The 27,196-nt window shown below is 40.7% G+C and overlaps 1 protein-coding gene across 9 annotated transcripts in view; it reads left to right on the top strand.

Moving 5' to 3' along the window:
- Positions 1–27,196, top strand: part of ARHGEF10 (Rho guanine nucleotide exchange factor 10) — a 197,201-nt gene that overhangs the window by 132,336 nt on the left and 37,669 nt on the right. For all 9 annotated transcript variants that reach the window (XR_003094503.1, XM_025206351.1, XM_025206348.1 and 6 more), the window contains 7 exons: positions 13,229–13,344; positions 14,914–15,041; positions 15,219–15,319; positions 18,039–18,160; positions 19,675–19,761; positions 22,334–22,557; positions 24,481–24,638. Coding sequence is in view for 8 of the 9 variants with exons in the window: in XM_025206351.1 (XP_025062136.1) it covers positions 13,229–13,344; positions 14,914–15,041; positions 15,219–15,319; positions 18,039–18,160; positions 19,675–19,761; positions 22,334–22,557; positions 24,481–24,638 (936 nt within the window). In the remaining variant the exon portion in view is untranslated. The remainder of the gene's footprint in view (positions 1–13,228; positions 13,345–14,913; positions 15,042–15,218; positions 15,320–18,038; positions 18,161–19,674; positions 19,762–22,333; positions 22,558–24,480; positions 24,639–27,196) is intronic.

Below are 27,196 nucleotides of genomic sequence, written 5' to 3'. Positions count from 1 at the left end.
GTGCGGTGCCCAGAATTGCACGCAGTACTCCAACTGCGGTCTGACCAGCGCCCGATAGAGGGGAAGTATCACCTCTTTGGATCTATTCGTCATGCATCTGCTGATGCATGATAAAGTGCCATTGGCTTTTCTGATGGCTTCGTCTCACTGCCAGCTCATGTTCATCTTGGAGTCCGCTAGGACTCCAAGATCCCTTTCCACTTCCGTGCCACCCAGCAGGTCATTTCCTAGGCAGTAAGTGTGCTGGACATTTTTCCTCCCTAGGTGCAGCACTTTGCATTTCTCCTTGTTGAATTGCATTCTGTTGTTTTCTGCCCACTTGTCCAACCTATCCAGGTCTGCTTGCAGCTGTTCCCTGCCCTCCGGCATGTCCACTTCTCCCCATAGCTTTGTGTCACCTGCAAACTTGGACAGAGTACATTTCACTCCCTCATCCAAGTCGCTGATGAAGACTTTAAAGAGTATCGGTCCAAGGACCGATCTCTTTCTCTTCTTCCTTCTTCTGGAGAAGGGTTTGGCAGTAGCCATCAATGAAGACTTCAAGGTAGTCCTGGATCTTTACCCTATCCTCTGATGTGCCTGCATTTCCCTGGTATCATCCACAAACTGAATCTGTATTGGATTGTTTCTGTCTATACTGGATTACTCCAATGCTCTGTGTTTGGAGTTAGGCCTGAAGACCACTCCAAAGCTATTGCTGGTGTAGAACATGGCTGGTTAATATGTTTAGTGCTGTTAGCCAAATCGTATGCATCTTCTATTCTAAGATCAACATAAATTAACTATTCACTTTGGGGTCAAATTCTAGAGGTTGACTTTAATCTGTAAACACCTAGATACATGCATGACTGAGATCTGTGATGTGATGTGAGCACAATTTGAGCCAGGGTGGTCTAAATTAGTCTGTGGTGTAAAGATATTGAGCTGATGAATTGGGCTTATAGTGTTAAAACAATTAGGGCCTCGCTGGATAAAAGGGTAGACAGTCTAATTCTGTGGCATGAATTTAAATTTTATGGGCTTGTTTTACAAATATTTTCTTATTTCAGAATCCATATATAGATTTCTGTGTATTAATGTGTTAGAAGCTTATTTAGATTCTACTACTTCAACTCTAGAATTTGAGAGAGTTTTTTGTTTGGTTTTGGGATGTGTTTTGTGTTTTTTAGTGCAATCCAGTCAGCTGTTAAAGTGTTTTCTCTAACACACCCACTCATTTTGCAGAGGTAACCATAGAAACAGTAACAGCGTGGTATGTAACTAAGTTGAAAGACACAATAGGATGACTCTGATGTTGCAGCTATAAAGAACTTCACTTACATAAGCAAATGGACAGGAAATTTGTAGTGCAGTGCCTAAAAATAAAATCCCATTTGCTTATCATGGGCTTTGACATTAATGATGAATTTTCAGAACCAGGGAATTGGAAACAGTGGCCGCATCTAGACATGCAGGCATGTGTGGTTTTTGGTGCCATAAACTGCATTTGGGGAACGTTAAGATGTTCTCCACACTGCAGATTTTCAGCATGAGTCCAAAATTTGCTACTGAGATATCAACAGGAAAGAAAGTGGTGTGGCACATGCAACAGGAATGTGTGCCAGGAGATGCGGAGGCTTGGTTCTCCAGGATGATGCTATGGCTGCCATACAGGCTGTCTCCACTCTTGCAATTGTACCCTGGCTCCTCCATCACTCCAGAATCCAGGAGAAGCCAGGTAAGGCCAGTTTGCCGAAAGCAGGCCAGTTTGTCCCTCACCAAAGCCTATGTGCAGGGGTGTGTGATGCAGCAAAAAGTAGCGGCACAGATTTGCACATCTGGGCTGTGTTCCCATGACTGGGAATGTGCGTTTCCCCAGGGACAAGTAGCAGCAGCACACCTTGTGCCTCTGCTATTTGTCCTCCGGGGACTCCTGTACGCTCCAGGATGCGGCAAATTACGCCAGCAGCTGGAGTGTGGCTCCGGCTGGCCAGACTCCGATTTTGGGCAGTACGTGCTCCTGCCACATGCATTGCCATGGGTTTTTTTAGTGTGGGTTTTTTGACTCTGGGATCTCCCAGGGTCAAGAAAATCCCCCACGCTGTGAAGCAGCAGCATGGGGAATGCCTCCATGTGCAGTGTGTGGCATCACAGATGGGTCTGCGGTGCCACATGCCCGTGTTCGTCTGGATGCGGCCCTGGATGCAATCAGTCAGTTAACTTCAGTGAAGCTTTTCCCTGTTTAAGTGAACCTCTGAGAGCTGTTTTTGTTGTTGTACTTTAAGGGAAAAATTAATTTGAAGTGGCTTTGTATGTGGAGTAGGGAGTTACCAGCTTTATTAGGCCTTGATACTTGAAAACCACCTAGTCCTTGATGATGGATACCAGTATTCATTTTAAATTAATATCAATATGCACAAAGTTTATTCCTTTTTAAATTATTCCTTTCTCTATGTATAAGCATCAGTAGTAGAATTAAATGAGTTATATTTGAGATCATCATCTAGAAGTCTTGCCCTTTGTTTATAGTTATATAATTCTAGTAGAGATGTACTTCCTTTGGGATGAGCATACTTCTCCTGCTTTAGGTTTCCTAAATTCCATGGGATATAAAATATCCACAGAAGTTTCATTCCCCAGAATGAGGCACCTGTAGAAGCAGCATTCAGTTACATTATCAAATAGTATATGCCAGTGCCCAGCCTGTCCTGAGCTGAACAAACCTTCTGAATTGGAATACCTTTAACATTTGAGGTTATGTAATTTCATTTTTTCTGGTAGGGTTTTGCATTATTCCTTCAGCATGCTGGAGTATCCAGAAATTCAGATGTGTTGTAGGTTTCCCTGAGACAGTAATTTCATAGATATAGCTTTTAAAGATCCCTTAAAAAATGTGAATCCCCCCAAATCCCAGCTTAATCTCTGCATTCAGAATTGAATTAGACTCTTCCCTGATTATTCTCATTCTCATGATGCTGGATTCTCATATATTTCAGTCTGCTGCTTGGTTAGAAGCAGATGGCATAGTGGGAAGAAGCAATGTATATACCCATGGCCTCAGAATCCAGATCAAAACTGGTATGGAGCTTGCCAGAATTTACAGTATCATGTAAAACTTGCATCACATTTGAGGTTACAGCTCACTTTGTGGGACATCTCAGCAATTTTGGAATTCTAGCAGGATAAAGGATCCTTTCTCAGTTTGGGGTTATTGTATTTAATGTGGAAGGTATCATCAAATCCTGTTTCGGAGAGGATTTTTATGGTCTGATTCTGAATAACTGGAGGCTTTCCACCTCTCAGAATTGAGCCATTTAATATTTATTACAACACAGAACATTTCTAAGCCATTACTTTTCCTTCTTGTCTTTCTCATTTCATGTCATCTGCTTCCAAGCAATTTATACTGATACTGTATTTTATTTACTGATTGTGCAGAACTAAAGTAATTGATATAATTATACTTAACTCATCCTGACAAGCTCTGATTTATTTTGTAATATAAGAGATAGCCAAAAGATTTTTCCACTGATAATCATTGGTACTGATGTGACTTTTGTGAATTTATGTGAACTTTTATATAAACATTCTTAATCTTGAAGGAACACCAAAGGTAGCATTTGGTAATTTTCAAAATGATAGATAAGTGGCATATAATTTCTTTTGGGTTTATATGATTATTTATTTATAATAAGGCCCCATATTTGAATGCCAGTTTTGGTTCAGATTCTTAGGCTGTGAGTACATGCATTGAGACATCTTCCCACTGAACCATCTGCTTTTAACCAGGCAGTGTACTGAAATTTATAAGAATCCAGCTTATTATTATTATTATTTCTTCCTTCACATTATGATTTCATAATTACATTAGAACAGTAAAGCGAGTGGTCTACTTCCAGAAATAAATGATCACAAATTTATGTAGGGAGTTCAGAGTCTTTCTTTTAGTAATTATTAAAATGGTGAGAATGGACCATATTATTTAATAGATTTTTAATGCTCAAGACAATTTCAAGCCAGGCTATAGGGGTGGATGGGAGTAGCAAAAAAGGGAAATCCAGACTGACAGTGGTCCTAAGGCAGCAGCTGGTCTGCTTACATTCAAGCTGTTGTTCCTTTGGCAAGAAGGAGCTGCAGATGCTTGCTGTGCTGGTGGAGGAATAGTCTACAGCTTGGTATCTGCACGTGGTGGTGAGATAAACCCTGTGGGGAAGGGAGGGTCAGAAGCCACAGAGTTATTGGAGGAAAGCTGGCTGCCTAAGAAGGGCAAAGCTGTGTGCAAGATGGGGTCCTTTAAGCCTTTGATTTGTTGGCTGTTCCCAATACATCGCTAGTCAGTGCTCTAAAGGAGACACTGAGGTATTATTCCTCCTCCCCACCCCCTTGTCACATGTACTTTTAGGTGCTGGCTTCAACTGAGTTATCCCATGCCCAGGGAATTTTTCTGCTGGCTTTCTAAGTGGTGTGATGTAAGTCAGTTTAAAGATTAGGAATGTTTTCAGCCCAAGCAAGATTTACAGTTTTAAAACCACCACACAGATACCTCTGAAAAATGAATAGCTGTTTCAGGATTAAGAACATCTTCAGCCAAGGCAAGACTGACAATTTTCAGGCTGTCATGAAAATGTGCCAGGAAAATGAGTAGTCAAAATGAGCAGTCTACCCTATATCAAAATGTCTCAGCTAAGAAGGATAGGCTTTGATTAAGAAGAGAACATTATAAAAAATACAGCAAAATCAAAGATGCAATTCAACTTTTAACTTTTTTTTTTCCAAAGGGTGACAGGATTTTCTAGTGAACAGATATCATTTGAATACAGCTCATAGTGATGAGAAGTCAGGAAATTATTTACTGAGCATGAATTTCTGGCTGCCTGCACTAGATCTGGCTAATAGAATGATTTAATTCAGGGGATCTATGCATGTTGTAGAGAGCATGAAAATATTTCCATCTCCTATGGTGAAATCGCGGGCCTACTGAAATCAGTGGCAAAGCTCCTAGTCCAGCTCAGGATGAAACTCAAGCTTTTTGAAGTTTTTCCTGGAAACACCCTCGCAAAGAGAGAGAGAGGCCATAAATGGGTAAACAGGGTATTCACCTAGGTTGGAAGAAACTAGCTTTAAGTCCCAGTCTGTAATCAGGTTATTCTTGGGGGGGAATTTCACTTTCCTTTTCTTTTTTCTGGGTAGGACTAGGAATTTCATCCTTGAGCTAAGAAATCATTTCTGATAAAAACTTTTGTTAAAAATAATATTTTCTTATAAAAAGTTTCTCCATCCATCAGTAAGTTTCTCAAAGAAAAAAAATTGTTAAATTCCTGATGAACTTAGACAATAACTTGTTCTTAATGATCACTTAGCTAGTGTGTAGTATAAACAAAGCCAGTCCTATATCACATCCTGGGCATGTCTACACATAATATTAATGTGACATAAACTCCAGCTCAGTTTGCGCTTGAGTTTATTGCTCCTGGACACAGTGTTTACACATGCACCCAGGACTGCAGCATGTTGAGCTGGGGCAGTGCAGCCCTGGTTGGCAGAAGACTCCAGGGGTCAGCCTGCCAGCCCAGAGCTGCTCCCCTTCAGCTCAGTGTGCTGCGGAGAGGTTCGCTGGGGCACAAGGGTGCTACAGTTCAGGGCTAACCAGCAGGCAACCCCTGCACTAGTACTCTCATGCCCCAGCCAGCCCTGGTAACTGCCTACGTGTGCACTGTGGCAAAGTAAGTAACTCCACCATAGGATAGTACTTGTGTCAGGCAGTACTATCCTATGGTGGAGGTAGTTAATTTACTCCAGCCTAATAGGAGCACGTGTGTAGATGGTGATGCTTTATTGCAGAACTAATTAGTCAACACTGCAGTAAAGCATCTTATGTAAATACACCTCATGTTACCTTGTTGCAGTTAACCCTAAGGGAACCAAATTAATAGTTAGAAATTTATGTAAATATCTCTCTGTGCACAGGAATAATAAGACAGAACAACACCTCTTTCTTCACATTTCCTTCTCCCTTACAGCATTTCCTTGTTGTATCAGCTTTTTATTTTTCATCTAAACTTTTAGTTCTTAATGAATTCCCTAAAATAAATGGCTTTGATTTAATGTATTCTTCATAAGAATCTCAACCTTTGAGTTAGTTTATTTGTTTTTATACCCATATTACTCCCTTTTTATTTCTATTATTAAAAACCTATATAATACACATGATTTAAAGAAAATAGACTGAAAATGTTATCACTGAATCAAATTCATGCAGTGGTTGCAGGGTACGATATTTATATGATCAACTGAAGTTCTAAGAGGAGAATTATAGTAGACATCTCGGTTCCTCAGGCACAAGAGAGCTGTCCACTACAAAGGAAAAGCTCACCTGTTGTGATAACAGAGCTTCCTTCAAGCCCATTATAAGGCTGTGTGGAACAAACTCCTACAGGGTCTAATAACTGCCTTGTTACCTATGTTTTCATTCTAAGTGTATGGCACAGATCTCTGACCTTGTCCTCAATAATAAAATAAAACATGAGGTGGTAGTTATTTTTTTTAAAGCGATACGGACTCTTATATAAGGGATATAGAGAAAACCACTTGTGACAAATGCCAGTCACATTGGTGAATGTGCCTCTGAAAGGCACTAGTTTCTCAGACACTATAAAAATACACATGGGATAAGACTATGGGGAATAAAATAGTGATTAGGACACCGAGGCATAGTCACTAATAAGTTATTAGATAATTCTTTGCAGTAGTTATTAGATAATCCCAGACAATGGCAAAAGTAATCAGGCCTACAATTTACTCAGTGATAATGCTAAAGTTCAGTTAAGTATCCCTATTGAAATGGGGCAGGGGGCGGAGGGGGAGCCTTGCAGCTCAGCTTTTTCAGTTTTGTGAAGCAGGTGAACATGAATGGCTTTTTAATGTTCTGTTAGATCAGGCTCACAAGCTTTAAATTTCTTAAGTAGCGTTTATGACTTTCATTTTAAATATTTGTGTTTTATGGACACAACCTATTGGTACCAGTTTATATGACCACAAATGTCCAAAATAGGAGTTCTGATTACCTGTGCTGAGTGAAAGTAGGTGCATATAAGAAGCAAATCTGGTATAATGTGTGAACTAGCTGTTGTAGGTAGATATTGGTAATGGCTCAATTAAATTTTCAATTAAAATATTTACTCAAATCTAAGACAGCCCTGTATTTAAGATACTACCCCCCACAATAATTAGATTCTATATATGAGAAATGTATAACTTTATTATAATTTTCCAGGATTAGACTTTAATTATTGGAGAGTTGCCTTAAATTTGCATCCCCCTGTTCCCCACTGCTACAGCAGGAAAAGCAGTGACTGGGTGGGAGGGGTTGCAAACAGCCCCCTGTGCCCCCCACTTCTTCCCCCTGCAGCTTTCCTGCTACCTGCACCCTCTCACCCCCAGCTTCCAACCCACTCCCCACAGTCTCTGCTCCTTCCCCACCTTGCTCCTCACAGTCTGGCTCTTCCCCCAGCCCCCTTTACTGTCAGTCGCTGCTCAGGCTCTATTCCTTGCCAGATCACGGGGCACGGCACATGAAAGCGCATCCCTTACCAGGCCATGCAGCAGTTTTGGCACTACTGATTGGGTGGGCAGGGGATGGAGTTTCCCTGTGGAAGATGGAAGAGGGACTGTACTTTAAAAAAAGTTTCACATAATGCCAAGCAGGGAGTAGTTGGAAGGACAGAATTAGAATTCAAAATGATCCTGATATGTTGGAAAAAGGGTTTGAAATAAAAACAGTTGAAGGCAAGTACAAAGTATTATGTTTAGGAAGGGGACACCAGATACACAGACACAGCAAGATGGGCAGCAACCGACTAGGCAGCAGTACTATAGAAAGGGATCTATGGGTCCCTAGTGGACCGCAAACTGAATATGCGTCCACAGTATGATGCTTTTGCAAAAGAGACCAATACTATTCTGGGATATTCTAATATTATAAAAGCCTAAGCCTGTCTGTCTGTCTGTCCGTAACGCTTTATTTGTGCTCTGATTGTCTGATGGAAACAGGCAATCAGAGTGCTCCAAGCACAGGGGAGCGCTGCCATGATTCTGAAGTTGCACTGCGGACTGGACTGGGCAGGGGGGAGGCCGAGGCCAGCAGCACTGGCTTCGGCTCCCCTACCTCACTCCCTGCAAAAGGCAGAACAGCGGCAGCATGGGGCGTTAGGTGGTGGCATTCCATCCCAGCCCTCCCTCCCCCCCTGCCCCTCATCATTTTTGACGGGCAGTTGGCTAGTATTAACATAAAGCTTGTGGCAGATGTTACACTGAAAACATGATTAACCATTTAGTCATGTCTTGGGTAGTACCTTGGCCTCATGTTAATGAAATTAACAGCATGAAAAAACAAGGAATAAGCCGCAAAGTTATTACATGCGATATGTGTAACAACATTGTGGATGGTTCCCATCATACCTTAAATGGTACATGTGTCCAGGGTGATTTGGGCTTCCAGCCTCAGGAGCACATGGGAGCTTTTGACTCCTGTATGTTTCTGAGGCTGGAAGCGGGGATTAGCTGACTGGTGGCTTAATTGCTGGTGCAGGGGGAGATCACTGCACCCATGCTCTTCCTGCACTGGCCACATGGGACAATGGGGATGCAATCCAAATCCCACAGTCACACCTCCTGCTGTGCATGTGTAGCATGGCAAGAAGTGCAATTGGGATTGTATATCCACAGTGCCTTTAGTTGAACATCTGCTGGGGGCCTAAGTGTCAGATGTACGGTATGGGAGATAATTAATTCTGCTCTGCTTTATCCAGGTGTGGCCTTAATTGAAGTGCTATGTCCATTTTGGGGAGTTTAAAAAAAAGATGTAGGCAAATGAGAGAGAGGGCAATGACAATGATAAAAACAATAAATATAAATCATAAGAGGACAAATTCTAAAACAAAATCCATGAGAAAATATTTTTTTTAACATAAAGAAAGCAGTGCTCAGTTGTTCCCCATCTTCCCTGAGGTTAAAACCAGAAGTAATCAGGTTTATCTGCAGCAAGGGAAATATAAGTTAGACATTCAGAAAAACTTTTTTATCTCTAAGGGTATTTAAGCTCTTGCACAGCTTGTCTAGGGAGATTAACACAAACATTTGTTGGCGGGGATAGGGAGCAGGGTTAGATATACTTGATCTTTTCTCAGAGAAAAGGAATTTGACTAGATGATTTCCTGAAGCACCTTCTGCCCTATATCAGTCAGTCAGATAGTCAGTCCTGAGGCCTCACTGACCATTGCGGGCACCTTTGATGTAACAATAACTTTCTTCCATTCTTCCCAGTCTTTTGCAATTCTTGTATAATCAGTCAGTTTTAATCCCATCCAGTCTTTGATGTTTGTGGTCCAGCTTGTCCTAGGTTGTCGTCTTCTTTGTCCATCCATAGCACCCTACTTACCCTGTTGGTAAGGGTGCTGGGCCTTGTTGTTACAAGTCCAAACCACTGCATCTTTCTTCTTACCATTTCTAGTAAGGGTTCATATTTGCTGACTTCTTGTCTGATTTGATCTTTCACAGATTCATTTGTTCTGTGCAGTGAGAGGTATACAGTGCAGAAGTCTTCTGGAGCACTGTTTCAAAAGTCTCAATTCATTTTTCCAGCACCCTAGTGAGTGTCCAGGGCTTGCAGCTGTAGAGAGTTATTAAAATGACAGCAGCCTATAGTAGGTGGAATTTTGTTTTCCTTGTGATGTTGCTGCTAGTCCAGATTTTCTTCAGTTTTGCTAGCTGTCCAATGGCAATGGCTATTCTTGTTTTTACTTCTTGTTCTGATGTAGCATCTTCTGTGATGGTTGCTCAAAGGTATTTAAAGTGTGTTACTTTTTCTAGCTTCTCGTTACCAATTTTTACTGATGCATCATCATTGCTACTGGCTGATATTATCATTACTTTGCTCTTTTCCACAGTAATTTCCATTCCATATCTCTTTGTATCCTTATGCAGCCGTTCCATTATTTCCTTAAGCTCTTCTGCATTTCCAACTATTAGATCAATGTTATCAGCAAAATGAAGGTTGTTAATTTCTCGTCCTCTAACTGACACTGTTCCAGTGAAGTTCTCTAAGGCATTTGGCATAACTTGTTCCAGGTATAAATTAAATAAGCATGCTGAGAGAAGACACTTTCTCTCAACATACTCTTGGCATACTCCTACTGATGTTGCAAACCACTCCAGAATTTTGTTTTCAGACAGGACTCCACTACTTGTTTTGTTGTAGAGTTCTTCTATAAGATTGGTCAGTGTAGGACTGATGTTACACTTCTTCATTGTCAGCCAAAGTGTTTTTCGCCACACCCTGTTCAAAAGCTTTTAAAAAAATATGTGAAATTAAATTGTTTTGTTTTGGGGGTTTTTTTTGGGGGGTGGGGATTTTGTACAATATGTCAATTGTCTGTTTCCTGTTTTTGATAGTTCTGCACGTATATTGTCCAGGCCAGTTACTTTTCCATTTTTCATGCTTCTGATAGCTTCTTCCTACTGCTAGTGCTATGGGTACTTCTACTACCCTACATGCTTATGTAATAATATTATAATATCTTATCATTTGGCCTTGTGTGCCACAGCAGCATTAATAGGAAATATGAACAGGAGGATGCTGAGCACATTGTCACTACCTGTGGGCAAGTTCTACCAGTCTCCTATTCTCTCTGAATTGTACTTTACTTTTCAAATAGCCCCAATGAAATCAACAACTCCAATATGAGTAAGAATAATAGATGATGGCCTGTAATACACAAAATGTAAGAGAATAGGAAAGAAAGGCCCACAACAGAGAGAGAACTGTCTAGAATTATCAATGCTGATTTTCTGGCAATAGTGTTATTTTGAAATAGGGGTTAGAATGCAGTTTGTCCTGTGCAGGCTATAGTTACTTTAAGAATATTTCTCATGTACAAAACGTAAGAATACCATGTTAAGTAGACATTCCCTTTTTTTAGTTTCCACTTGAAGTTACTTGTTTTTATTGTACACAGTATTTCTCACAAAGAAAGACTACATTGTGTCTTTGATTAACATGCAGCACAGACAAACAACAGTGGATGAAAGTTGAATCCATTCTGTAGCTATGCAACTGTAGTAAGCCCAACCATTCCCTAGTTGGTGCTCCAAGGTAATAAACAGATGATTACTAATACACTGAGTCAGAAAATCAGTTACCGGAAGAACTATAAACAAGAATAGTATTAGAAATATTTTGGGACTAAATGGAGTCTCAGCCTTAGGTTGAGCCTTTTTCAATGAAATGGAGAACTCACCTTAAAATTGATTGCATTCTAGAATCTAAATGTGTTTTTCTTCTTGTTCTAATAGCCTTGGTCTAAGTTGCTTTTTGTCTTTTATAAAAGCATTTTAGAGATGTACATCTTAGGTAGGGGAGACCTTTGGTTAAATAAATAGATCATAAATAAGTGTTACATAGATATCAAACAAAACAGTTACAGTTCTGGTCTGAATCCAAATATTGTTTATGAAAACAGGATGGCTTTTTAAAGTACCTATTTTAATAGAGCTAAGGATATATTGGTAATGTCAGCTGAAGTATCCTCAGAGTTCTCCTGGGTGCTGTTACAGAGTCTGGAAGTAAGAGACTGAAGCTGCTCTCATAACATGCTGCTTATTTACTCTGGCTGGCTTTATTATGATGCTTCTCACTCCTTGACAATCTGAATATGTCTGCGGAGTGGACATTTGCGTGGCTGCTTGGTATAGAACCATGTCTTTCTTCATCGAGGCCCTTGCCTGCATTTGAACTGAGACTGTACAGCCAGAATGGTATTTTAATAGAACTGATTAACACAGTCCTCAGTTACCCTGCCCAGGATGGATCCTTCTCTTGGGAATTTTGTATATGAAAACCAAAACCCATGTTTTTGATGAGGGTGGGAAAGCTGTCAGTCAGGTACTTTGCTGTGCGAGCTGCACAACCTATTGAGGTTTCCCAGCAACAGGACCAAGTCGGCTACAGGGGAATGTGCCCTCTTGCCCTTCTAGGTAACAGAGGCGCTGTTCCCATACATAAGAGCTGTACATCTACCCTCAGCCCAGGGCTCTGTCTGTGAATCACAGGAGCAACAGATTTGGCAGCTTTGTGCTACAGAGTGTGCAGAGCCACGATTTGGCTGGTTGAGCAGAGCTTATTTCTAAATGATCCTGTTAGTTTATTAACATTATTTTCTTTCCAGTTTTTATTTATATTTTGTCACATGAAAAAAGAGAAACTGTTTGTTCTTTGTGGTAGTTTTGACATGGTTTTCAGTAACCCAGAATTATAAATTAAACATAGATTGCAAATAAAATGCTACCTCAAACTTCTGTGCATTGTCTTGGCCCACAGTCTTTTCCTAAATTCATCCTAGTGTTTGGTGGAATGTCCTCCTTGATCAGACTAGCAAAGACTGTTGTGGTTTCTACCTTCCTCTTTCATGTCGGGTATTATCTGTGTTTGTTTTACCAAATTCCCCAGTATGGCAGGGGCTTTGGTCCCTCTGCCTCCCTTCCTGTGGCATGCTAGTTCTTAGACCTTTGCTTTTTTATGCTAAGGTTTCTAGTTTGTTGTAAGATGCTATAGGCTACTTTGTGGTTGTGGAGTGAGGAGGGGCCATAATGGATGTTTTTACAAAACCGATTAAATGTCTATTTATAGTTGTCTGTGATTGCAGGAGATTGAGCTCAGTGACCCAGGCAGTGCCTTTCACTGAGTTTTAAATGAAAAAGGTAACATTTGAAATGAACAAGCACAGGGGAGAGACCTGTTCATAATAATGTATGTGCAAATACAATATAACAATACAATATTAGCAATGATAACTTCCAATTATAGATTACACAGAGTTAGTCGATACAGACAGTACATTCTAGGGTGATAGTAATGCTTCCACTTTAATCCAACATTTTTCTGTAGTGGTATGCTGTAGGGGCAGTAAACACAGTGATGGAGTAGTGAAGTAGAAGGTCTTGACACAAATACAAATTAAAATACATACCTGGTTTTCAGAGATGCAGAGCACCTAGTAAATCAGTAAATTGCTAGTTTATTTTTTGCTGAACCAAATGATCAAGGCCAGTACTGATTAGCTTGCTCTGTGCACCCAAGATTAAATACCTATACTTGGTAAATCAGTATTTCTCACCTTTCCCTTTCATTTCTGCTTTCTTTTGACTACAGACTGGCATTTTATTGTATATAATTCCATATTTTTATGTATTTCAGACAAACTGTATATGGGACCAGGGCAGCTATACCATGATTTGCAGAATCTCTTACATGATTTGAATGTAGTCGGTCAAATTAGTCAACTGATAGGCAGCCTTAAAGGAAACTATCAGGTAACAACCAAAGTTGGATTTATTTTCAGAATATACTTCCAGTTATAAAGCTGTCTGATCATCCTAAGAGCTCTGCAAGGCATTCTTTAGTGCTCTCTGGAGAGATTACAATCATTTTTTAACTCCAATAATTGATTTACTGTTAAATGTTTGGAATTATGAATAAATTACATCCGTCTTCCTAATCTTGTTTTGCTCTATTGTTTTTGTGTGGGTGGTTGCAAGTGTCTACGTCTGCTTGGTATCTACAGAATTGTGGATATTCTGTACCCTCAGTAGCTGCTTCAGGCTATTGTGGATATTACATTTCAATTTAAAAAAATAAATAAATCTGGTCCTAGAATTAGGACGTGGTGGTGGGAAGATTACTTTACACTGCACATCTGGCTAAGGCTCTTTATACTCCACCCTGTACTTTGTCTTCCTCAGGGTGATAGTGTACTGTAATACTTTTTTACCATATTTATCCAGTTTTATGAACAGTCATTGGAATACTTATGGTGATTCATTTAGGCTTTGTTAAAACTCTTTTATGTGCTTTTCATCATATATTTGAGCAGAGAAATATGGTATCTTACACTGAATAGTCAGAAAGCATGAATCAGACCCTCAAAATCACAAGACTTTTTTTTGAATAGTGATTTTTATGTGCTTTTTGTATTCCTTTAATGTGAACTTATAAGTTTTTCTCTGCAGACATGAAGGCTAGAAACTTAAGGCTTTTTATAAATGTAAACTGAATTTCTCACCTAATTTCTTGTCTCCAGAATTATGGCCATTAAAACATAAAGCATTGCAAGATTTATGGTTAAAATTGTAAAAGTAAGCAACAGTAAAAATGCGCCATCAGGATTGTTCCTGGCAACAGCATTTTTAAAATTAACCTGCAGAATACTTAAGGAAATAAATATCAACAGTCAGGAACAGGAGCAGGCCACTTGTGTTTCCAAGTAAAGCAGCTCAGATTTTGAATATTGACTAACTGTGGAATGCTTACAGGTAGATGCAGCTGAAATATTAAGGATGAACAATTTATTTGATGAATAAAGCCACTCATGTTAGAAGCCAACAAAAAACCCTATTTTTATAACATTTTAACTATTGAAATTAACCTACATTAGTATATGGACTGCACATCCATCATAGCTTTGCTCCTGTATTCAGACCCTGGTTCCTAATTTCGACAAATCCTAACCACACATTATCATAGTTCTGTCAATACATATGGTTCAAATAGTTGTGCAAAAATTAATTGTTTGAAAATTGGCAGCACTTTACTTTTCCTAATTTGTTTTTTATAAAAAATATTGCCTTGTATAAATATTAATGAAAAGCAATGTCAAAGCAAATTTGTGTTATTTATTCACGTAATGTTTGTTAATAAGTTTTGCAATATTAAATAAATCCAACTTGGAATAAACTGTTTGAGAGCACATCATAGTATGAAACATAGACAAAAAAATTTTTGAAATAATTTTACATAGCTTTTGGTAAACCGTGCTCAGTTTTTCAGGTACAAAACACCTATTTTTCATCAAAATGTTTATATCTTTTCTTTTAATCTTGCAGAACTTAAATCAGTCAGTGGCTCATGACTGGACGTCAGGTTTACAAAAACTGATATTGAAAAAGGAAGATGAAATCCGAGCTGCAGATCGCTGTAGAATTCAACTGCAGCTTTCAGGGAAGCAGGACAAGTCAGTTGTAATCTTAAATCTAAAATTTTATAAATGTGCATAAGAGAGGAATAAGATTTTGTTATGTTGCTCAGTATTTTGAACCGTGGCCGTGTCTCATACATGTTGGAATAGGATGTTATTTCATCTTGTAGAGTTACTTGAAAAATAACTATTTTTTCTTTTAATATTGCACAGGTCTGGGAGACCTACTTTCTTTACTGCAGTGTTCAATACATTTACCCCTGCCATCAAACAATCTTGGATCAACAATTTACAAATGGCTAAGCTTGCCCTTGGTAAGACTTGATTGTTTGCTTTAAATAAATCGGAGCATTATATCAAGAATGTACCCTCTTACCACAGACAGTTGCAAGTACAGTATTTTGTATGTTAGAAGATGAAGTTGTTGATTAAAAGGCTTACTGTAGAAAGTGAGTGCACAGTAGCCATTGGTGATGCATGGGGGGTGCATGTGCATGCACCCCCTGAGATTGGCAGTACATCCCCCTTCAAAAAGGGGGTGCACCCCTGCCTGTGGGCAGTTGCCGCTCACCACCACACACCACTGGTGGTCCCCGACTGCCACTGGCCGCTGCCAATGCTGCCGGCAGCGCCTGCAAGTGTTCACCACCTGTTGGTCAGTGCTTGCCACCCCCTACCCCGACTGTGGCCACCTGCAGGAGCTCACCGCTGCCATGCTTCCACCGCCAATAGTGCCACCACTGCCTGCAGGAGCTTGCCGTGCCCTCCCAGCCTCTGGGGGCACGTGGCGTTCATGCCAGTGGCAACTGTATAACAATGAAGGTTAAAGATGATTTATACCTCAGTGCACATATTATACATGTAACATGTAGCACAGTATTTTTAACAAAGCTGGAAGTACTTGTTACTTATAAGAAAGCTGGCTAATCTGTATCAGAATGAGCGACCATCGTATAGAGAGGCTGTAAGGCCTATTTCATTCTAAAAACAAGGATTTTTGTGGATGATATTTTATTATTGGACTAATTGTGTGGTTGGAATAGACTTAAATAAACTTTTTAGTACCTCAGATCTCAGGAAGGTATTTGGTACCTAAGAGTTTCTCTAAATCTATTCCAGCCATGCAGTTGACCCAATAAAAGATATCAGCTAAAAAAGTCCTTGCCCCTCTCATTTCTTGGAACATCGCAGCTACATCATCACTCCAGCACTACCTATTCCATTCTATGTTTTCAGTTCTCATAAACTTTTCAAACATTTCTTTCGGTGTAAAATTTCTCACTCTTGGTTTTATCCTAAGAATGAATTTTACTTGGGAAATTTATAACAGTGCATGGAGCATGTTCTGTAGCTTCCTGATAACCCGTTCCCCAGCCCCACATGTGTGTCCCTTTAACGTAATAGCATTTTTATTCATGGACAAGTCAAATTTAGATTTTTTTAAAATTATTCAACTTGCATCTCTAAACCTTAATGAAAACCAGCTTCTTTAACATGCTTAAAATAATTAGATTAAGTAATGTAATATTAAAGTGAAAGTTAAAAGGACATACCATCAGGCACTGCTTTACATTCTTAAAGCTGTTTTTCTAGTTTCCAGATTTTTTCATAAGTGCCTTGTGATTTTTAGGCAGATAAGGTTTTTTTGGTAAATCTGATATCTTTTATTAGACCAAGTCAGCGTGATTTTTTTAGCTATACAACCTGAGACATCTCTAGGTTTTTTCCTGGTTTTTCAAAAAGGTGCTGTGTAGTTCCCCCAAATTAGCTTCTTTATAACTTGCCTTACAGTAAGCCTCCAACTTTTGAACTGTTCAAAGTGGCTAGATAAATGATTTTTTTTTAACTTTTGATTCTGGGTATCCATAGCATAAATAAGATATGTACGTATAAGATATGCATATTAAGCCCATTCAAATACAGATCTATTTGGAGACCTGTGTTTGGCATGTGTTCAGAAATAGTCATGAAAATAAGTGGCCAGGCTTTCAATGTCACTATACGTTACAGTTGACACAGTTTTTGTATTTCCAAATTCAACTTCTTCAAACATTTATAAGACATTTCTATTAAATAAGTGACAGGAAAAGAGACCATACATTTTCCCATTTTTAATATATTATGCCTGATATTTTCAAGCTCAAGAATATTTAATTTTTTAAAAGGAGTGTATTCTTCATAGCTTACAACATAAAAAAAAGTTGTCTAAAAATAATTCACTCAATGGAATGAAAAATTCCAAACCAAAAGCAACATCTTTGGCAGTTAGGAGTGAGCAAAAATATAGGCTTAATGGAATGGAATGACTCTATAATTATAGGCTATTTTTATAATAATGGTAAGTGGTAGAGATGGAAGAAGTCTGCAACTTATATTTGGCAGGATCAGAGAGGGATCAGATGATATTTTTAAACAATGTCTTTTCCTCTGTTAGGCTCCTACAGACTCCAATTCCCATAATGTCAACTGAGAATTCTTTATAATACCTAATAGTAGCAGTGTTTTATGTAATTACAAACAGACTGAGTCTTGAACAGATTCATTCTGTGAAAGGAGTGCACCCAGAAGGCAGATACCTTGTTGCAGATTTTAAGTATTAGGTCAGTGGTTTTAAGTATTAGATGAGTGGTTTTCATCCTTTTTTTCATTTGTGGGCCCCTAAAAAATTTTGAACAGAGGTGTGGACCCCTTTGGAAATTTCAAATGGAGGTGCAAACCCCTTTGAATTATAAGTATGGGTATTCACACACTTTTGATTCATTGTAGTCATCTTTTGTGAACCCCTTAGACACAGTCTGCCATCCCCCAGGGGTCCGTGGGCCACAGGTTGAAAACCACTATATTAGATTATGTGAAAACTGTTGTGTTCCCCTACAAATGCAGATGTCGTAATCAACATTATCCTTTCATACATCAAGGCTCTGATGGAGTAAAACAGTCTACCAGAATTGTTTGTATATTTGATCTGAGATGCTATCAACTATCAAATAAAGCATGGTGATATATTTTGATTTGGTTTCTTTACAATTACAGCGGAAGAAAACCTATTGGGTTGGTTCTGTGCAGAAGATGATGGCAATCAAATCAAGAAAGAAAAGCACCCCCTCCTTGTTAGACATATGCCAGTCATGATGGCTAAACAACAGGAGTTTAAGGTGAATAGTACTTGATACCTTAATTAATGTAAGTTTAATATATAAAGGGCTCCATATGTTAACTGGCCCTCATCTGGTATATTTTATCATCTCTCATTATCATTCAGGAGTACATGGATGCCTTAGATTATTCCTTTTAAACAGATTTGTTTTCTAAAGTCCTTGTCTTTCACATTGCTTGTTGCAAGATCCAGGGTTAATTTACCACTGTTTGAGCAATGGGCGCCATCATCAAGTTTGCCCAGATCACAAATAAAGACACAGAAATGCAAAAAATATTCCAAGAGATTTCTAAGGTGTAGGCTGCCTTGTTTCTCCCTAGCGTGGCTGTCAGCTACTGTAAATCATCATTACCAGAATAGTTTCAGTAACCAAAAGCAAGTCATTCACTGAGACTGCCAGGGGGAATTCTTCATTTTCCTGATTGCTCACTTGACATGGATGGTCTGTTACAGGAGTAGAGGATGACAACAGATGTTGGTTTGATATAGTAATACTTCATCTTCAAGAAAAATATCAATAAATCCAGCTCTATATGTTGATTACTGATCTCCATAGGCTGATCACCCTAGATTGTTGATCTAGTATTTTAAAAGTGGGGTCTGGCAGCTGTGATAGTACTGTCTGCAAACCTCCCAGCTCCCAGCCCCACCACCCTTGAATCATGTTCCACCTGCTTCCAGTATGAGCAGCTCCACAAGACACTACATTGTTCTCAGGCTGGAGTTGAAGGCCATTTACTAGTGCCTCCAGATGCCTGGGCTTACTGTGGAGTCTGGGCAGCAGTGAGCTCAGACATTGGGGTAATGGGAGGCAAGGTATGGCTAGGGCACTTGGGTTAGCAAGGGACACCGGGGAGAGGGCCACCCTCAGAGCAGGTGCAGCAAGGGGGGATGCACCCACAGCTGTCACCAGTAGGAGAAGCCCCAGGGCCCTTCTTACTCTGCTCCAGCCTAGAGTTTTGGGGAGAATCTGAATAGGGTGTCATGCCTTAGTGGGGACAATAGCAGTAGCAGGAAGTTTCCCCCTTTCTGTGCTTGCTCCTAGGCCAGGAGGGATCACTGAAACCTGCTGGAACAGCAGTCTGGCTTTATGCGCTGGGTGCAAACATAGTGACATCTTCTGTGTAAACCAGTCTTCTGGGAGTCATAGTCCCAATCCTGTTGGAGTAGCTCCATACGTTATCGCTCTGAAAGGATCCAGACTGACTCCTGAGGCCTGCAGGGCACAGCAGGGACTCCAGTGGAATTGGGTGTCTCGAGCAAGCCCAGAAAGGGAGAAACCAGAGGTTTCTCACTGGCTTGGAGGCTTCAGCTGCACTGTGGGAAATTCCAGAACTCCTCATCAAGGCACCAAATTGGCAAACTGTTTAGAATGTCTTTTAGGATACGTGTTTTGCTATATCAGGATGGACTTGAGTATAGGCTTAAATACTTTAGTTAACTGAAACTTAAATCAGGAAGAAGTACAAAATCTGCTTAACGTGCTAACAATTTTTCATTCTTTATTCCAAGATTGAATGTGCTGCATATAATCCTGAACCTTATGTCTCTAGTGAAACTGAGCCAGATTCATGTTCCATGGAGCATGGCTTTCTTTGGGTAAGTTTAATCTTCAAGCACCTGTATGTTTGTCTCATACTTCCTTACTAATTTTCTCTAAGTGTCAGCAGTGCACAGATCTGATATACATGCTCATTCTGAATGGCTACATTTTATGAAAGATAACCAGTAGCTTTGAGCACATTTTTTCATTACTCAGAGGACCATTCTGTGCATGCAGGTGAAAGTGCGATGAGATCTAATGCATGATCCATGCAATCATGCTTTCTGCCATGCCGCATGTCCCCTGCTCCCCATGCACCAGAAGGAAGCAAGCTTACATGACTGGGCCCCCTCACCTCAGGGGCTCCCAGGTGTGAGGTCTTCATGAACCCCTATGGCTGGGACATCATGGCATCCGTGATCTCCCAGTCCTGGGGCTTTATGCACCCCTGGGGTTGGGAGATTTCAGCCACACCCTGTGGTGGCATCCACAGTTGTGGGGTGCTGCTGAGACCCAGGGTCAGCAGCTTCTCAGGTTGAAAATCCCTTCAGGTGCAGCACTCTCAGCCCCAGCTGGATAGGGTGCATCCCTGTGGCTGGGAACCCTATCAGCTGGCGGAGTTCCTAGCTGCAGGGGAGACCATGCAACACATGCATATTAAAGCCCGATAGCAACCAGCTATACAGTTAGTCCACATTTTTGAGGTCTAGTTTAATAGCAGGTTGGATCTTTTTGTGGCATGATGGGTACTGTGCACACGTAGCTGGTCTCTAGGTAATTGCACAATTAACCAGTTAATTGTGTGATACCTGTAACATGTAGAGGGGGACTTGAGTGACTGTCCACATGTGCAAATACACAAATAAATTATTTGCTAGCGAGTTATGGTATATATTTTAAAGTACTCTATATTGCTACAAGCAAATCACATGGTTGATCTCCATGAGTGCCAGGAAACACATATGAGATCACCCTACTGCATCATCTCTTCCATGTTTTAGAAATGTTTTGGAGAGTTGTAAATTATTCCATTGGGAAATGTATTTATATCCTATATATGTAAAACTATGCTGGCTTAATATTATGAACCAACCACGCAGGCATTTCAGTAAATAAGTTGTAGTGAATGCCTTTTTATACCCTCTAACAATTATTTTCAATATCTTATCTTTTCACCATAATGTTAGGAGTTTAGAAATTGGTAATCATTGAAGCAGAAGATGGGAATGCTTTTTTCCTGTAATATTTTTAGATGACTTGTAGAATTCACTCTTAGCTTTGCTAATTATGAATAGAGGCACCAAAAAATTATGCCAATAAACTCTTTATACTTCACCGTAATGTACATTCTTTTTCTTTCTCTCTTTCTGCTTCTTATAAAGTGTTCTTATGAACATCTTTCTTTCTTTCTTTCTTCCAAAGGTGGAATATTTCCATTCTTCTTATCTCCTTATAACACAGACATAGCAAGCAATTTTGGCACCCTGGTTAGAGAGACTGGCTGCCAACAGACATCCATGTCCTTTTTACACACCACAAATGACCAAATTAGGGCCATGATAAAAGGTAGTATAAATTTCTCTTGCTAATTGGCAGTGGACATCTGTTTGTTTTAAAGAGGGAGAGTCTGGGCAGTCCAAAGAGCTCCTGGGCCCCTAAATCATGCAGGGCACCTGCCTTGGTTTCTTCATTTGTTGATGTGCCCAGGGAATCTAACTCAAGGCATGCCTTTGCAAACATGGGAGCACTGGTTTCCCTGCTTGCAGAAGCACACCCCAAGTGGTATCCAAAGGATTGGGCCCTGAAGCCTGGGAGCACCAGGGGCCTGACCCTGCAGAACAACAGGTGACATCTGTTTTACTCAATGAAGCAGATCAGCTGTGCTGGCAGACACATCCTGGCAGAGCTAATCCACTTTATTGGTAACATCTGTTTATAGCCATTGTTGAGTGCTGAAGAGTGCACTGGGAGTGGGGAACAAGTGGCTGAGAGAACAGGAGCTGCTGTGGCTGGTACCCTGCTCATCCCTCTTTAGTTCATGCTATTGCTAATACTGCCTATACTGATAGGAGGAACAAGAATGTCAGTGTTTAGCCTTAGACTAGTGAGAAGAGTAAGGTTCAATACAAAGCGATGCCAAAAAATTTACACTTCCTCTTTTTTTGGCATTTACCACTTATTTTTAGCCCTGTTATTATACAAAATCTTTGGACTTTAACTCTCAGTGCTGCCATTCATTATAAGGATCTCTCTCAGATTTCTAATACTTATCAAATATCGTGTTGATATAACACTATTTACATACTGTTTTATATTTATATTATATTACATATGCACAGAGGTATACATGTCAAATGGGCCTCCTCTAGAAAAAGGAAGCTCATAACTATTTATAGAAATTATATTGGGGAATTGTTCTCTTATAATGTTTTAAGATGTTATGTTTGGTATTCAGAATTATTTTCTGGTAACAGTTCATGTCCTAAATATACATATGAAAGCTCATTTAAATTGTTAGCTTTTGAGAAGTTATCTTTAATTAGTTTTCTATTTGTTCATTATTGTTAACTCTAATCTTGCTGCTGAAGAATATTAATCTTTTCCTTTTCTCATCTCTCTCTAATTCAGATTGGCAGTTGTACTAATCAAATGGGACAAATTGCAATTGTCTCATTTCAAAACTCCAACCCCAAGGTTATAGAGTGCTTTAATGTTGAATCCCGCATCCTCTGCATGGTCTACATTCCAGAGGAAGAGAAACCAAGAGAGTTAAATGTGGTTCCTGAGTCAGAAAATGGGGCTAGAAAGGCTTCCAGTGTGCCTACTATTTGCCTGGGCATGGAAGAAGGAAGGTAATATTCACTTTTAGTAATTTAGATATCTTGTATGCACACTGTACCCATCTAGTGCTACAGTTATATTTAAAACTGTTTTAATGCACCTCTGAGTAAAGTCAATAGCCCAGCAACAACATAGATGTAACAAAAATATCCTCCACAGAATTTTCAAGTTTTATTAAACATAGAATAAAATTAAAATAAGACCCATGTTTGAAGAAAAATGATTAATTCTGTATGAAGTAATATGGTGCTTGCAAAACTGAGAGATAAAATTTTTAGTATGCTGTACTGCATCATTCTAGTTTTCAGGCAAATTTGAAAGAGAGAAAAAAACTAAAAGCAGTAACTTCTTTGTAATGGGAGTGATTAGGGGGATTCAGCAACAATGTTTCATGGTAGTAAATATCATTAACATGTATTAGTTTATGGTATATGAAATGTATCCTGCTATCATGATACTCTACTGGAAAACAGAACAAGGCACAATAAGCTAAGGCGCAAAGTTATATCCCTTGAAAATACAACAGTGTGATTTTTGTGTCATCTTCCTGTTAATATAAATGAGGGACAAATCTTTCTATAAAAAATAATGTTGTGTTTTAATTCCTATATATAGAGCATAATCACATACTAGTGACATGCATATGTGAACTGCTGTTTGTACCAGACTTTTCTACTTAGTTCTAGTGTACAGTAGCAGGACACTGGGGTGTGACTGTTCCTTTGAGGGAGTTAGCAGCTTGCAAGGCTCCTTACAGTTGGTGCAGGGAGCTAATGAGAGGCTTATCTGATTGGAAGTGGGCTCAGACTAGAGCTGTATAAGCTCAGAGCCTGAACTGGTCAGGGAGTCTAGCCCTGCCAGCCACAGGGTTAGGAGCTCCTGCCCAGGAGAGCTACCCATGGACACTAGACTGACTACTTTGCTGCCTGCAGGAACAGTGAGTCTCAGGGAGCTCACCAGGAGCCCAGGCTGGGAGGTATGCCAGCACAAAGGGTTGAGGGAAGGTTTTCCCTCTTAAAGGGGCAGAGACTCCCCTTTTGGTGTTTGTTATAGCCTGGGGGCTTAGGGTTTAAGTTACAGTTTTATGCCGGCAGTTTGAGTTGGGCCCTGTACAGGTTGTATATGGAGGTCCCATTTGTGTTCAAGGGGCACACAATCACTTTGAGCCCTGCCAGGGGCAAGCTCAGGGTACAAACAGCTGTTGAGCCTGGAGTGGGCATAGTGTAAGGCCACAGAGCCACACAGGGGCCAGGGTCCTGGCACCCAAGAGAGGCATAACCAAACAGGGGCCCAGTGCCCAAAAGGTGCTGAGGAACCCCAGTGTGGGTCCAGTTGGACTGGGGCCACATGAAGGCCTGCTGCAGCCTTCCTATTATATTATTATATTTCCATCAAGGCATGGTGGGCAAGAAGGGAAGGCTCTAGGGGCAGAGTGGTGCATGGTCAAGGAGCCACCAAGGAGCGGAGCCGTCGCAACCTCTGGGATTGCCACATGCTACACATACCCATTGTATAGAATCAAGGCATCATGACAGAGCATTTAAAAATAAATTGAGGTTTGGTAATGAACCATTTCTTTTCCTCTCCCTTTTAGTGCCTGGTCCAAAGCTCTTTGAAGTAACTGAAAAATCTTAAATAGACTTTTACTTAGCCCTTTAGGTGGGATTACTTTGGTGTTCATGAAGGACAGTATTTTGATAGATAATTTCTCCAGATTAGATTAAATCTTCTTAATCCAAGAAACAAACTGATGGCATTCAGTAATAATGAAAATGTCTAGATAAACAGCTAGACGATATTATATTTAAATATAATTAAATATACACAATACTTTATTATAACAAAGTCACATGTGAAGTTTTTAATAAGACCCAAGTAAAACATAGTATCACTGATTTTAAATATTTTCTCTTGATTTTGTTTTCCTTTCATAGCATTTCTGTCTACAAAAGTCATCAAGGCTCAAAGAAATTTCGACTTCAACACTTTTTCACACCTGAAAAATCAACAGTCATGAGCCTAGCGTACATGTCCCAGTACTTGTTTGCTGGTTTGGTTAATGGGAACATCACAATCTACACAAAAGCAGAAGGTACAGTGATGATGTGATTTGATGACATCCTGAGGAACTCCTATGTCAGTATATTTTGGCAACAGCAGATTTCCACTGGTACATTTTTTCCTTTCCTGGAGAACTTCTGAATAAGAATTACTATGAAAACAGAACTTTATGGCTTTTATTCTTTCCAAGAGATGATGTATATTGTACTTAGTGCTATAAAAACATATAATGACTGACCCCCTGTCCCAAATAAGATTTTAGTAGAAAAACAAATATTAGGTAAAACTCAGTGTACTGTAGTTAACATACTGCAGATGCTAATCTCAAATCTCATTCCCAATATTTGTTTCTAAAAAGGAGAATATCTTATTTTTGCTAGGTTTTTCGGTAAATTCAGATTGAAATCATGACTGCTCAGCTATTGCACAGGTGGATGGATAATTTTTAGGCATGTCTTGTGTATGTCACAGAAAGGTTTCATTTTCTCATTGCCCTTATTTGAGGGAGTTTCATGGTGTAGTTTGATTGGGTCAGCAGGGAGCCAAAAGGAAAGGTGGGAAGGATGCTCGCTTCCTAGCAACTGCCATGTTCAGCCTGATAGGCCTTTTAGAACCTCTCTGAGCTCTCCTTCATAGAAGAGATGAATTAGACTCCAGTCCCTTTTAAGAATATTCCCAATCCTAGATGTGATGAAGACCACAAACAGGTGTTTGTTTTTACCAGTGCAAATTTCTGATTGGTCTGGGAGAGGAAGAGAGCAGTGAGGCAAAAGCCCCTAGCCCCTTCCCCAAGTGGGGGAGTGTCCGGTTTGTGGAAGAGATGGGGAGCTGTGGCCCCTCCTTCAGAGGGGAGGGGATAGGACCAGTCACCACTGTTACCTCTTCCCCAACTAGGTACTGCCCAGCTTGGGGAAGGGGTGAGGGGCTTTGTCTTGCTTGTTCCCTTATCCTTCTGGACTGGTTGGGAAGGGAGGAGAGCAACAGGACAAATACCCCAACCTATTCCCCAGACTGGAGATCCTGGTCTGGGGAGTGGGTGGGTAGCAGCAAGCAGCTACTATGCTCTGCTCCCAGTCCCGGGAATTTGAGGGAGCAGTGTGACAAACTCCCTGCCTGCTTTTCACTCCAGAAACTCCCTCTGCTGGTCTAGGGGGAGAGGGAGCAGTGAGGCAAAGCCCCCTGCCTACTCTTTACTCTGGGGACTCCATATTGAGCAGCAGGCAGCAACACCGCTCTCCCTGCTTGGCTCCTGGTGTCAGGGAGCTGAGCAGAGGGGGCAAAGCCTCTTGCCTGCTTCTCATAAAGCAGACTCCAGAATGAGTAACGGAGGTATAGCTGGCAGCTGCTTCTCCTCTCTCCTCCTAGTTTATGGGAGGAGCTACTCCCAGTGCTTTTTCCAGACCAGAGTGACCCCGGTGGCCAGCAGGCATAGAAGCCTTTCCTGTGACTCTACTCCTAGTCCCCAGGAGGAATTAAGCTGAAGAAAATCGTTACTGGGAGAGTATCCTCCAGGAAAATGATCATCTGTACATTTTCCTATCTCATTGTAGTCAGGTTATTTTTATTTCTACCTCATTATAGTCAGAGGAGGATGGGGACCAATAGCTTGATGTTCCAGCAAAGTAATGCCCTCCCCTCCCCCTTTTCTACTGTTTTTTAGCCTTCTTCAAAGGCATTAGGTGTTGGCTGCAGTCAAGGCTAAGGACTTTGGGTGGAGTGTGCAAATGCTCCTGCTGGGATCAAAGCCAGAGGTTTCTGCTCAGTGTCAAACTGATCACCATATTTGGGTCAGGAAGGAATTTTACCCCACTGTCAGATTGGTATGCACTGTGGCAGTTTTTGCCTTCCACTATATCAGGGACACCTGGCCCTCTACCCAGGACCTCTTGAGTGTATATTGACAACATTTTAAAGAAGCAGGACATTGGTTGCCTTGATTCCCCTGCTTTACCTGTGGCAGGTTAGGGTGTTAGGTCTACATTGGGTCAGAGTTTATGATTCTTATATAATAAAGGGCTTAGTCCATCTGTCTGTCTGTCTGTAATGCTTTTGGGAGCACTCTGGTTAGTGAAACAACCAATCAAAGCATGGAGCGCCACCATGATGGCGGGGACAGAGCAGGGGGATGAGACAGCGCTGGCCTTGCCCCCACCCCTCCCCGCTCCATCCCTGCCATCATGGTGGCATTGCCTCCTTCGAGAAGCGGGGGAGGGGGGGTAGTGGCACTGGAGGTGGTGGCAAGATGGGGTGCTGACAGAGGAGGATGGTGGGGCAAGCTTTCCCCCTCCCCACTCCTGGGAGGTGGCGCAGGGTAGTGGGTGATGGCGCTCCATTCCCACTCGTGTTTCTCCCCCACCCCCCGCTTGTCATTCTTGATGGGCAGTTGGCTAGTAGTTTTACATTGAGTTTAGATTATGATTTGTATGGGGTGGTTTGGATAGGGATGTTCCTACTTCAGGCAGGGGGTTGGACTAGGTGACCTCTGGAGGTCCCTTCTATCCCTGCTACTTTGACTCCTTCCTTCGGACACAAATAATGGGCAGTGGATCTACATGGATCCACCAGGTTTGTCCTAGCCTTCTTCAAGGG

The sequence above is a fragment of the Alligator sinensis genome, unplaced genomic scaffold (assembly GCF_000455745.1).
Source record: "Alligator sinensis unplaced genomic scaffold, ASM45574v1 scaffold52_1, whole genome shotgun sequence".
NCBI lineage: Eukaryota > Metazoa > Chordata > Crocodylia > Alligatoridae > Alligator > Alligator sinensis.
This window is presented reverse-complemented; position numbering and strand designations above follow the sequence as displayed.